Raw genomic sequence first — 13603 nt, forward strand, 5'->3', positions numbered from 1 at the left:
ATGACTTCCTGATTTGAGTTCTCTGAATCCTTTCAACAGACATCATGACAAAAGGAGAAAGAAATTTTCATTAAAAAAAAAAAAAGATAAAGAAAATCTGAATACAAATTTCTACTTTCAAGATTAGAGGGAGGTCCTTGAGGTTCTAAAGATTAAGAATTCTCTATTTACATGTTATTTCCACTTTGCTCAAATCAGCAGGGCCACCAGAAGTGAAATGAAGAACATTTCAAATGGCCTAGCACGTTTTTGGCAAGGATGAGAGGTATGTGAACTGGAAACAGACCAAGACGCTTTTAAAATCTTTTCTGTTTATAAGAGATTGTACTAAAAAGACTCTCAATCTCTTAAGATAGAAAAAAAAAAATCACTCACCATTCCAAAGTCTGGATGTGTTTGCTTGTGGGTTTTGTTTGTTTTTTGTTTGCTTTTTAAGCAGGGAATTTTATTAATCTCCTCAGGCTAATTCTTTCTAATGGTGAGTCCTGGTCAGAGATGATGATGGCAGCTTGTAGCTTTGCACTATGTGCCAGCTACCCTGTGAGACAGTTCATTCAATCAGTCCGTATTTATGGCATGCTTGTTATTTTCAGAATAAAATGCTAGAATTACACGAATTCAAATATAAAGGAGTCACACTTTGAAGCTCACAGTTTGGTCAGGGAGATAAAACCTACTAGGGAGAGACTGTCCTCAGAGAGACAGAACAATTCTTGGAATTCCTAACCGCTGCCATTTAGTAACTTACAAATACGGCAACAGGAGAAATAGACTCGCTCCTGCCACCTGACCATCTCTGTCTAAACTGTCAGTGAAATAGAACAGAGTCTCCTGGTGGAAAGGTTTTTTTTCCTAATATATGTTGGCTACCTAGCTTTCTAAGATGGCTTAAAGGTGACTTTAAGAATGAATCCTTCTAAGGATCTTTAGCTCTCATGATTCAGTAAACGCCTGATATATTTTAACTTAATTGAAATAAACTATCACAAGTTAATAAATAATCTATATAAATATATGTCAGTAGTACATATAAGATTTAATATGAATATATACATACATGAATATATAATATAGTTATATATATAAACCTGTGCATATATGTATACATTTATTTATTTTACACATATATTTATTTGTAAACTTTCAATAACTGAATCTCAAATGTTGCCTCCCTTCAGCATAGGTTCAGGGAAAGAACATCCATCTAACATCCTTTGTAGAATCAGAAGACTTAAGTTAAATCCCTGCCATACCATCTGCTATGTGACCTTGAGCAAGGTATTAATAACTATGATCCCTGGTTTCTGCATTCATCTAATGAAGACGATACAGTTGGTCATCCATATCCGTGGATGCAAAACCCTCAGATACAGGGCTGACTGTGTTTATTGTGCTTCACCATTTTATATAAGGGACTTGAGCATCTGCAGATTTGGGTAGCCAAAGGGCCTCCTGGAACCAATCCCCTGTGGATACTGAGGAATAACTGTATCAACTTTAGGTGATGTTTTGGAAATTAAATCAACTCCTAGATGTATTAGAGAGTTCTCAGTTCAATACATGTAAAACATAACACAGATCTCTAATGTTATTTTTATTTGTAAGAGGAGATATTTTAGAATTTGAGTAGAATCTGACTTTGCCAAATAAACAAGTAAAAATTTTAATAGCTCTAAACTGTCTGAAATGTTTCACATGTTCTGGAGTTCTCTGGGATGTGTTTTCAGTTACCAAAACGCCTAGCCACTGAGAGGGAAACCTGGGCATTTTGGGTACCTGCCAGATGCTAAGAAAAAAATTAATCCCATTCGACTTATTACTATGTGCCACAAAGTATGTCTGGCATGGTGCCCAACATTGAAGGGTACATAACCTGATGTTCTAAAACTCTGAGCAATTTACAAGTACTAGTAATAGTTAAGAGCATTCTCCCATTTTATAGTCCAACAGGATTGTGCCTTCCCCTTTTAGTGGTCCCTACAATGGATAAAACTAAAGCAAATCCTTAGGGAGGAGCTGGTAAAGTGCAATTGTTTCAAAAGGCCAACACGAGCCTATATATTCCTATGTTGTTCATATTACCTTATCTTTCTGCACAATTACACTTGATGTTCACATTTTCAGGTTGACTGGATTTTATCAATTCATGGCATAATTTTCTGTTTAATTATAGAGAAAGGTGCTTTCCACTCATTCTTATTCTGTGCATTTGAGACCCAATTTTATCTTTTCAAACTTTCTGTTGTTTAGCACACATTTTTCTGATAAGTGAAATTAGGCTGGCATATGACTCTCTGCCTTTCCTTCCCTCCACCAATTTTTTTTTTTTCCTGAAAGCCAACTGTTGCTCAAGGCAGCGGTCTGTGGCTCCTGTATTAAAGAGAAAGATCTGATTCCAATGATCAGGCTGACTGTTTCTATCACTGCTCTATAGACTTCGTAGGGGACTCTCAACAGAGTCACTCCTGTGACCCAGAGATAGACTACTAACAGATGGTAACAAAGTAGACTAGGCAGTAGCTGGAAATTCTAAAAATAGAATGTTATGCATAAATATTTTTGCTTTATCTTATTAGTGAATATTATTTTTCTCCAAGGCCCTAGACTGGAATTTAAGATAATCAACACTCTCAGTGAATGAAGATTTCTTAAGCAAGTACTAAATATTGTGTAGAAACAGAAGAACGATTCCCAATCTTCATGTACCCATTTTCTAGATGTGGAAAAACTCTTGCCCTTATAGTGGGGCTCTGTCATTGTTGACACCTAGAAGACCTAGTAGAACTCTCAATGATGAAGGTAGCTGATTGTTACGGACTGAATGTTTGTGTTCCCCTAAATTCATACGTTGAAGCCCTAATCTCCCATGTGATGATATTTAGGGATGAGGCCTTTGGGAAGTAATTAAGTTTAGGTGAGGTCATGAGGATGGATCCCCATGATGGGATTAAGTCTCCTTATAAGAAGAAGGAGAGAACAGAGCTTTTTGCTCTCTGAGAATTGGCCTTCTGTAAGCTAGGAAGGGGCTCGCACCAGGAACCGAATCTTCTGGCACCTTGATCTTGGACTTCCCAACCTCCAGAACTGTGAGAAACAAATGTCTATTATTTAATCCACCCAGTCTGTAGTATTTTATCACAGCAGCCCAAGATGACTAAGACCCTGATATTTGTATAGTGATTTGCCAATAGAAAAGGGCTTTTCCTGATGTCATTCTATTTAATCCTAATAGGAATCTGGTATAGAAGGCATCAGAGCCCAATTTTACAGACAAAAAAAAACCCCAAAAAACAAAAACAAAAACAAAAACAAAAAAACAAAACAGAGAGAGAGAGTCAGAGAGAGTAAATAATTTGCCAAGGGTCCTACTGTCATTAAAGGGCAGAGCCAGAACTTAAACCACATCTTCTCATCTTACATTCATTGCTTTCAGCACCACATTACTCTTAGAATGAAATTGAGAAAAGACATTCCTATGTTTTTGTTTCACAAACATAAAAGTAATAATCATCACTGTTATCATTATCCCATAACCAACTACTAGCTGCCTAGGTCCTTCTGGTAGGCCTCCAAACCTCAAACAGCTTTCTTTCCAAAACCCATATTCTCCATGTGGAGCCAGGCTGAGTGGACCTGAGAGAATTATCAACAACTCCAGCAGCTATAAAAAAAAAAATCTTGGTGGGTTCTTTTTCCTTTCAGTGTGCACACGCAGGATAAAGGGCACACACCAGTCTGCCCTTTTCAGGGGAAACGGTCTGCCATTTTCAGGAGCAGAGCAACACTGACTTTTGCTGGGGTATTTGACAGATAGTCAAAGCAACACGGGATCATCTTTCAGAAAACTTTCATTTTACGGCATGAAAAATCCTGTGGTAGTCAGCTCCAAAGGGGTCCCCAATGATCCTAGCCTCCTGGTATCTATGACTTTTGGAGTCTCTTCTTCCTCCATCTCTCTGTATCAGGGCTGACCCATGTGACAAATAATTTGCCGAAGAAGTAATAGTATGAATGCTGAGGCTGAGTGAAAAAAGGCATTATAGTCTCTGCCTTTTACTCATGGTTGACTAATTCTGGGGGAACCCAGCCACAAAGTCACAGGGACACTGAAGCAGTCCCATGGAGAAGCTCAGTAGAGAGGAATCAACCTGACAGCACCACCTCACAAACGATATGAGTGAGCCACCTTAGGAATGCATCTTCCAGCCCCAGGCGAGCTTTCACATGACCGTAGCCCCAGCTGACTACTATCTGCGACCTCATGAGAAATCCCAAGACAGAACCATTCAACCAAGTCACTCGTGACTTCCTGATCTAGAGAACCTCTGAGAGATAATAAATGATTGCTGCTGTTTTACGGTATTAAGTTTTGGGGTGATATATTTGCATCAGTGTAACTACAGACTCCTTTTACTGACTGAAGTAGAATGAGCCCAGCTCTGTCCTTTGTATGTAGAAAGGCCACAATCCATTAATTCTGCTTACTTTATAAATACTTCCTTTAAGGTAGATACAACAGAATAAAAACTAGTGGCAAATATTTTGTTAGTTTGCTTTAAATCATTAATGGGGATGTTTGGTAAAGAAAGAAATGGTAGGGCCCAAGTAATCCCTGCACTATTTCAACACTTGAGGAAAGCTGAGAGAATCTTTTAGGAGCAGTCCATGGTACATATCTAACCTTTAGCTTAGCTTCATCTAAACTGCATGGTATCACCAGGGAGTAATATTCCTCCTTATGCTCAGAGGTACCAAAATATAACAGAAATTTGGGACTTTAGTTGCAATGCCTCATTAGGCCAGAAGATAAAAATACTAGCCTCTGACAATGTGGAATTTCCCCTGTGAACACATCTCTTTCTGTTTTGTATTTGTCTTATCAGCTTACTTTGTCTGAGTGAGAGATTTTTTATATTTATTCATCACCATTTTTATTCTATCATACCAAAAAAGAAAAAAAATCGTTTTCATTAATTTGTTTATTTAATAGTTATGTTCATTATGTTTAGTTTTTGAAGTGGGTGAATAAAACATTTGCTAATTCAAATCTTTCCCTGTAGAAAGAAACATGATGAAAAATTAAGCAGTTAGTAAAAAATGCTATTTATGTTCATAATTGTAGCTACATCACTTAAATTAAAATATATTTATTTTTTCTGATTACACACTCATAAGAAAGATTAATAATTAAATATAGTCACAGTGACTAATTTGTATTTTAAATCCTATTCAAATATATTTTGATATTAATCCTCTTATAAAATTAAAAAATGAGATATACTAAATTATTTCATGACAGATGCTAAGTTTAACACAACATAAGTAAAATTCTATGAAAAATATATACTTTTTATAGGTAAAATTTTTAAATGTATAGTTACAATTATTCTAATAGAGCTATGAAATTCATTAAGATGTTAAAGGTCATGTCTGTTATTTAATGTATATTTCCAGGTACCCTACTAACTGGATACTAATGAAACTTAAAGGAATCATGACATATGCATATGAAGAAACACATGGGACTGTGAACTTCACTGTAATGGTTAATTTTATGTGTCAGCTTGGCTAGAGACTGATGCTCAGTTCTTTGTTTAAGTATCAGCCTAGAGGTTTCTGTAAAGGTACTTTTTAGATGTGATTAACATTTAAATCTGTAGACTTTAAGTAAACCAGATTAGCCTCCATAATGTGGGAGGGCCTCATCTAATTAGCTGGAAGTCCTTAAGAGAAAACACTGAGGTACCCAGAGAAGGAAATAATTCTGCCTCCAGAGGCCTTCAGACTCAAGAATGTATAATCATTTCTTCTCTAAGTATCCATCCTGGTTGACTGCCCTGAAGATTTCAGACTTCCCAGTTCCCACACTGGTGTGAGCTAATTTCTTAAAATCTCTCTTTCTTTTTCTCTTTGTGTGTGTGTGTATTTAAATAAATATAAATATATATATTAAAAAATATGTTTGCATCTCTCTCTGGAGCATGCTGACTAAAAAAACTCGCTACTCCTAGTAAATAACAATGGAAGAAAAGATTAATACTAATAATATATGTACATGTAGTATGCAGTAAAACTCTTGTTTTTGAAGTAGGATTGAGAAAGTGATATTTTGTTTAACCCTTGGTATAACACCAAGGTCCACTATACCAAAACTTATGCTATTAGACAGCAGAAGATACAGAAAACAAAATACAGTGCAAAACCTATAAACTCAGTCTTCTGTGTGTGTTTGTCTAAATGCACCTATATTGCAAGTTACCACTGCGAGGGGTGGTGCTAACTCTTGCCACATTTAAGAAATGTAAGCCAAGTTCCAGGTTATTCCTTAGGTCCGCTTTTCTTCTCACCTGGTACCCTGTCTCTGTGCAAGCTTATCCACTCCCGGTAACTTCCAAATCTGTGTAGAAGTAACTTCACTCCTGACCTCTCTTCTTGTATTTTCAACCATTACTTATTCTGGCCATCAGCTGTCTCTTAAGCACATTACATTATCACCCATAATCAACTCCTTTTCCTGAGTTTGTCTCTGGTTATATTACCATCTTCCAAAGTACTGAATCTCAGAATCTTATGAGGCAAGCACTCTCTTAGGTCTTCAATTCTACACATCCAATCAATGTCCATATCCTATATGCTAGCTCCACTGCATATCTTAATTCAATTTTTTTTTCCACTCCACTGTCACTGCTCTATGTTGGCCTCTCTTGGCTCCTAACTGGTCTCACTGACTCCATTTATTCCCTTATCCTCCAAAACTTACGCATGCACACGCGCACACACTCCTACAAATTCATCCGTCACACCATTGCTAACCTAAGTCTAATTATGTATTCTCCTGTCATCCTTTTCTGAAATACTCTTCGCTCTCCAGCCTCTATCTGGTTTTCAAAATCCTAATCAAATTTAGGATTTTTAGACCAAAATTTAACTTCCTGGAAGCATTCTAGGACCCCTCATTCAGACCCAATCTCCCCTCTGTTGTGCTGTCTCTCAACATTTTGTAATACTTCTCTACTGAAATACTTACTTACCCTAGACAGCCTTGCCTGGATATATTTGTCCAAATATCACATTCAATTGTGAGCTCTTTTAAGACAAAGGCTGAATCATTTGTCCCTGTATCTTCTCCATCACCTCTGATATTAACTAGCGAAGAATAAGCATTCAAATATTTACTGAATTCTGGTTGCCAGTGGCATCCTGGTGGATGTAAATTTTGAGAGCTGCCTGTAGTTATAACAGGTTGACAGCAGGTGCTAGATGTCAAAAGAAGGAAATTTATATGGTTGACTCCACTTCTAAAATAAGCAACTCTCTAATAGACAATACCTGAGAGGAAGATATTGGCTGGCATTTCATTAGCAATAGAGATTTCATAAAAATGTGAAGAACAACAAAGTCTTTTTCTTTCACTATGAAGGATTTCATACATTTGGTTGCAGCAATGAATGATGGGTTGACAAAGCGGCTATAAAACTGTCAGTTAATTCAAAAATCTTGTGAGAGTATTTTTATTCTCATACAGCAGAGCATTCTCCTTTTTACAGCCCTGCATATCAGTTCTTTAAGCAATACAATATGAATTTATATTCTTAAAATTTATATGATGTCACCAAATTTGTCAAAGAATTCTGGACTGGTTTGAGAAAGTCTCAGCCGAAAAAATAATTTTAAAAGGAACAACTTTCTCTTAAGACTTGGTGTTTTGTTTTAGAAGTTTCTCACCTGGTTTAGCTAATATAAGGCCATATATTATTCCCCCTTCCTATTCTCCCAGCTCCAGCTCCTCTGTATCAAATCCATCTCACCATGATAGTTATCTACCATTTAATGAGCCTGTAGTATGTGCCAGGTCTCCACTTTAGGAACATCATGTAATTTTATCTTTATAATCACCCTACCAGCTTCAGTATTATTATTAACCCCATATGACAGATAAGGGAACCATGAGAAGTGAATCCACTTGGTCAAGGTTGAGCAGCTAGTAGCTTATTGAAATCCACTATGCTGTACATTTACAACACATGCAGGAGACAATCCTATAATTAGACATGCAAATGCATAGAAGACAACAGTATAAACGGGAACAACCAAATATTATATCCAGATTATAGTAAATTGAACTTACTCCTAATATTTTAAGTTCTCAAATAAATATATCTTTCTACTTTTTGACTAACAAGCCCTTACCATTTCATGTGCCTCAGGCTTTAGAATACAGACATCAGTTTAAATCCCAGTCCCTCACTTCACATCTTACTAGGACCTGAGGTATGTTACTTAAGCTCTCTGAGCTTCAGTTTCTGTCTCTATAATAATATCCACCTCCTAAGGTTAGAGTAAATATTGAAAATGAAGTAGCTTATATCAATTGCCTTGCTTTTTGTAGTATTACTCACATAAAGGCTTTTCCAAATATTTATTTAATTCTATTTATATATCCAATTCTATCTTTTTCCTTTTGATCTTTTGAAAAGCTCTCAATTTTTTTCTTTTTTTTTCTTTTTATTAGTGGAAGAACCAGAGTTACCAAATAGCTTACTGAATGCTTTAAATGCTTTTGCACTAAGCATTCAAACAACTCAATTTGATTCTAATTAAAATAACAAGAGATAACATTCACTGAGCTCTTATTATGGCTCAGATCTAAGTGCTCTTCATGCATCATCTCATTTAATTCTCCCAACCTGTATCTTGAGGTATATACAAGTAATCTTACTTTATAAAGGAGGAAACTGAGATCAGATAGTTTACTGAGATTAGTTGGTTGTTCAGAGTCACAAAGGTAGTAAGCCAGCCCAGGCAGTTTGTCCTTCAAACATGGAAGCGCCATTGACACAGATCTTTAAAATGGTAATGATGGGAGTTACTGAGGAAGAAGCTACAGAAGCAAGGCTCTCAAATACAAATGTCAGGTGAGCCATGTTCACCAATATTAGTTGTGGAATAAACAGAGCAATAAGAGAGAGCAGTTCTCTCTTTCCATATCCTCCTTGCTGCTATGAGAGGTATCACCGTCCTAAGCTTCGCAATACTAATGGACATGAACATGAGTTTTGCATAATTCAGAAACCTCCAAGTAAGCAATCTGAGATTCTTCTTATCGGTTTCCAGTCTCTTTTGTGGAAAAAAAATGACCAGGATTGGTAGACACATTCAGCAACCAAAGCACTGAAGGAAAATGAACAGTTTGACCACCAGAAACAACAAGAATTTTTCACTTGAAAGCTCTTAGAATGAAATTTATTCTCTCACCTAGATTATTACATGATTTCCATAAATATAATCACCTTAAAACAACAGATACCACGGAGATAGTTTTATACAGTGAAACATGGTTGGTATTTTGCAGACCCAATTACTTGAGATTTTACCATGGATATTACTTGTAGAGAAGAATTGCTTTTTACTGGACTTTTCTCTTGACAAATTTAATAACTATGTATAGATTTCCCCAAATGTTCAAAGTTATGAACTGGGATTTACCAAGGAAGGAAATACTATGTTTCAATATAGTATTATATACTTATTGAATATTTTTTCTTTATTTAGCTGATTCCTTTTTAAGTATTTCTGGAAATTTCAGGGCAATGAAAAAGTAATACTGAAATGTTCAAATAAGAAAAAACAATTTTACGAGCAAGTATTTTATTTCTACGCATTCCCTGAAAACCAAATCTATACTAAGAAAAATTCTATGTTGAATACGAGTGAAACTTTATGAGTATTGAATTTTCATCCCATTTTATAGATTTCAAATGAAGAGATAGACTGAAGTATAGCAGAGCTGCAAATGACATTGTTTAGATAAACGTATCTTGTCAGAATTATCCTGGTAGCAGCATTAGATGCTCCAGGCATATTTAGAACTAAGATTCTGACTTAGGCTCTTAATGAACAACATGACATGTCTCAACAGACACTTGCTTTTAAGAAAATGCTTTTTTGGACCATTTGCATTGGACTCTTTCCACTATGCTGCAAACATTCTTAAAGGTATTCATTCCTAAAAGACAAAAGCTCAGAAAAACAGAACTTTTTAAATCACTGGATATTAGCAGAGAGAGACAAATCTGCCCTCTGGTCACTCAATTTTAATCTAAAACAAAGTCAATACAGTATCAAAAAAAGATTGCAAGGGATAATGGAAAATGTTTAGACAAAGTTGCATGGATACCATAAAATAAATTAGTGTTATTTTCCTCTTAGGGGAAAAAAAGAAGTTATTTTTCATTAGTAAAATAATGAATGACTTTCTGTGCAGTATACTCAGATTTACATAAACATCCTTGCCAAATTTCCATATTTCTCACTCAAGAAACAGATCACTTAACTGTGTAGTGGGAACTCAGTCTGGTACTGAGTAAATCACTTGCTTTGATTACTCTTTTGGGCCTGTGTGTTTCTATCTTGTGGGGAAGCCTCATGGCTCCAGTTTGAGGGAGGAATACTCTACTATATCAATTGGACAGCTATCTGTGTTGGTCATTACAAGGCAAATTTGCTCTTGTCTTGTTGGTTAGAGAAATGACATCCTATAAGTTACACAGAACTATAGAACTTAAGAGCATTCTTCTTGTCCAAATTACCTGTAGAAGAGAGTAACTAGTTTCCCACTAAATTAGTTCCTCTTCATCCTGGGCTCAAGGTTGGACAGTATTTTCCAGCTTCCCTTGCAGTTAAGTGTGGCCATGTGACAAGTTCTAGCCAACAAATTATCAACAGAATTAATGTGTACCACTTGCAAGACTGGCTCACAATCAATTCCAATGATCAATATTCATTTCTCTTCTGCCTATTAAATGCATAAGACTTTGAAGTTCCGGACACAAAAGTTGGAAAGGGCTTGGGTCCCTGAATGATTTCATTGGAGGGCGGCTTACTTTGGACTACACCAGAACAAAAAGTAAACTTCTACTGTGGTAAACCAGCAAGATTTGGTAGCTTACCTGGTGGCTAGTGTTACCTAACTAATACATTAGCATATATCCAACAACATTGAGCAACATTAAAGAGTTAAAAATTCAAAATCAGGAAGACCCTATTTTGATTAATAATCACTACAAGAGAAAGAGGAAATGTCTTTAGGAAGTGAATCAAAACATCCATAATTGCAGACTGAGAAAGTATTTAGTCCTAGACCTTGTGATTAAGGTCATTAACAAAAATAACAAACCAAGATGGGAAGTGGTAGACATACTAAAAGGAACATAGACTTTCATGCCAGAAAGAGACATTTACAAATTCTAAGCTCTGTTCTTTGCTTGTTTTGTAAGCTTGAGCAATTTGAATAACCATTCTCAGAAACTGTTTCCTCATCTATAAAATGCAGATTATGAAATTTAGCAGAAATTTGTAAAGATTTTATACACACACACATACCACACACAATGCATACTGCCTGATACTTAGGAGGTACTTAAAAAATAATAGTTATTATCACTAAATACTTACCTAAGACTATTAACATTTTTCAAATATGGACCTTTTATTCTGGTTACTCTTTCCCCTCCCCCAACATACTGCCTCCACTTCCTTCGGGAAGTAAAGTCATAACAGAATATATATTATGAAGACATAGATTCTTGGTTTTTAAGTTTCAAAAGCTTAGGCCTGGTATAAGACAAAAGATTTGGAAAGGAAAAAGATTAAACAAAGGTTTTCCCTACTCCTACATTAGAAAAGATATTCAACGTTGACATGTGTCCCTGGAGGAAAGGGAGGAAACCCAGGGAGGGCTAAGGGAATCTGATAGCAGAGCTGACCTGGGCCTCATGTCTGAGGTGAGTCTCTGATAAAAACAGGATGGAGAGCAGTTTCCCCTACTCTTGCCTCTATCCCTCTTCCTGACCCCACGCACAGCCACTCTGAATCACTCTGCGTGAGAAGAAAAGTGTACATGCGATGTCTAGGCAGATGGGCCTTAAACAGCCTCCCAAACTTCATGCCTGTAGAGCATGAGGAATGGAACTGTGATCTCTGATATTACACAATGAGGGTATCCAAGTAGCAGAGAGACATCTAGATCTGAAAGCACCACCGCAGACAGGGATGAAAAGTGGTTCAGGAAGCCACTGCCTCCTTGGACCAACAACCAAGGATGTGAGGGAGAGATTGGCATCTCCGTGGATACTAGCCCAGTAAAATGACAACTGAGAAGCAACTGTTCTGCCCGACCCATGCTCACTACACCCATCACTCCGTGCTTTGCATCTATGTAAGCATGGATTGACGAAGATCGTATTTTTTTCTATTCCACAGAATTATTGAAAGACAACATTATGAACTGAAAATCTTAGTTGTAATAGTTATACAGCTATTCAGCACTATTTTTATAAAAGTGATAGAGGAATATGAACTTAAGTCATTATTGAAACTTTTCATACGTCTTTCCTTAACTTTCACATACCCGTTAAAAAAGACTTACTTCGATCAGTAATGATTGTTCTAGCCTCTTGATTGCTGGTCTTGTTTTTCAAATTCTGGGCAGCAGTAATGAGTTCTTCCAACTGGGGGCGCCTCTGTTCCAAATCTTGTAGTGCTGCCTGAAGGAACAAATGTAACTTAATATGACGTTCTCCAGCAATGTGCATTCCTTTTACGGATTACAAAGTAAAGTGTAATTTTCAAACCAACTAAAGCACTTTTAAGAACAAAAAAGATGCTACTCGATATAAATCTCTAATGTGTAAATCTTTATAGAGAACAATTTAAAGAGGAAATGTGTTTCATTTTTACATATCAAAAATATTTCAAGTGGAAATCTTGATTACAGATTTGTTTCACTATTTAAGAGCTTAGAGGGAGTCAATTCACAGTATCTGGGCTTACTTAAACCTATATATGAGTGTCACGAATAAGAAATGTAATTGTGAATTACGACAATGTATTTAAAAGAAAAATAGCTATTTATACCTGTAATCTCATTCTTTGCAGTGTCAAAATTAAGGTGTAGTTTTTTGGGAGACGAAGGTAATTAGGTTTTTTTTTTTTAATGGAGGTACTGGGTATTGAACCCAGGACCCCATGCACGTTAAGCACTCACTCTACCACTGAGCTATACCCTCCCCCACTTAAGGTGTATGTTTTAGGAACAGAAAAAGCAGAGAAGTGATTTAAGAGATATAACTTATTTAACTTCTTTTTGCCTGAAACTCCTCACCAATAAAATGAGAAGATGATATAGATGAGCTAAACTAGTCTTTCCTCAAATTTGACTCTGGTAAAAATCACCTGATTCCTTTGCCTCATCCCAGAATGAATGAATTAGTAGGAAGGAGGAGACTGGAATCTGCATTTTTAATGAATTCTCTACTTCAATCTTATGATCAGGCAAGTTTGGAAAGTATCAGACTAGAAGTTAGTATTTATATTTTGATTATAACTGACTTTAATACTGCTTTAGATAAAAGTACCAAATAGAATGAAGTCTGTCTATATATATATAAATAATATTAGATGATAGGTAGCAATGTTACTCTTAGGAAATTCCTCCCTCCCTCAAGTGTCCATCTATTGTCTCTGGCATCCACTCTCTCTACACTAAAGGGCCAAAATCCCAGAGATGTTTACAAAGAAGTTTGGGAAAACTTCGGTATCTCTT

At 36.2% G+C, this 13603-nt stretch overlaps 1 protein-coding gene across 2 annotated transcripts in view; it reads right to left on the minus strand.

Annotated features, from left to right (window-relative positions):
• Positions 1-494: 494 nt before the first annotated feature.
• The window catches only part of LOC102523807 (dystrophin), a 647651-nt gene continuing 634542 nt past the window's right edge, over positions 495-13603 (minus strand). Inside the window, exons 39-40 of one of the 2 annotated variants that reach the window (XM_032475797.1) lie at positions 12428-12545; positions 495-538 (exon numbers count right to left, since the gene is read on the minus strand). In XM_032475797.1, the coding sequence (XP_032331688.1) occupies positions 534-538; positions 12428-12545 (123 nt within the window). In that variant the 3' untranslated portion in view covers positions 495-533. Of the gene's footprint in view, positions 539-11584; positions 11614-12427; positions 12546-13603 lie in introns of those variants that run through there. The other variant, XM_032475796.1, reaches the window with a different exon arrangement.

The sequence above is a fragment of the Camelus ferus genome, chromosome X (assembly GCF_009834535.1).
Source record: "Camelus ferus isolate YT-003-E chromosome X, BCGSAC_Cfer_1.0, whole genome shotgun sequence".
NCBI lineage: Eukaryota > Metazoa > Chordata > Mammalia > Artiodactyla > Camelidae > Camelus > Camelus ferus.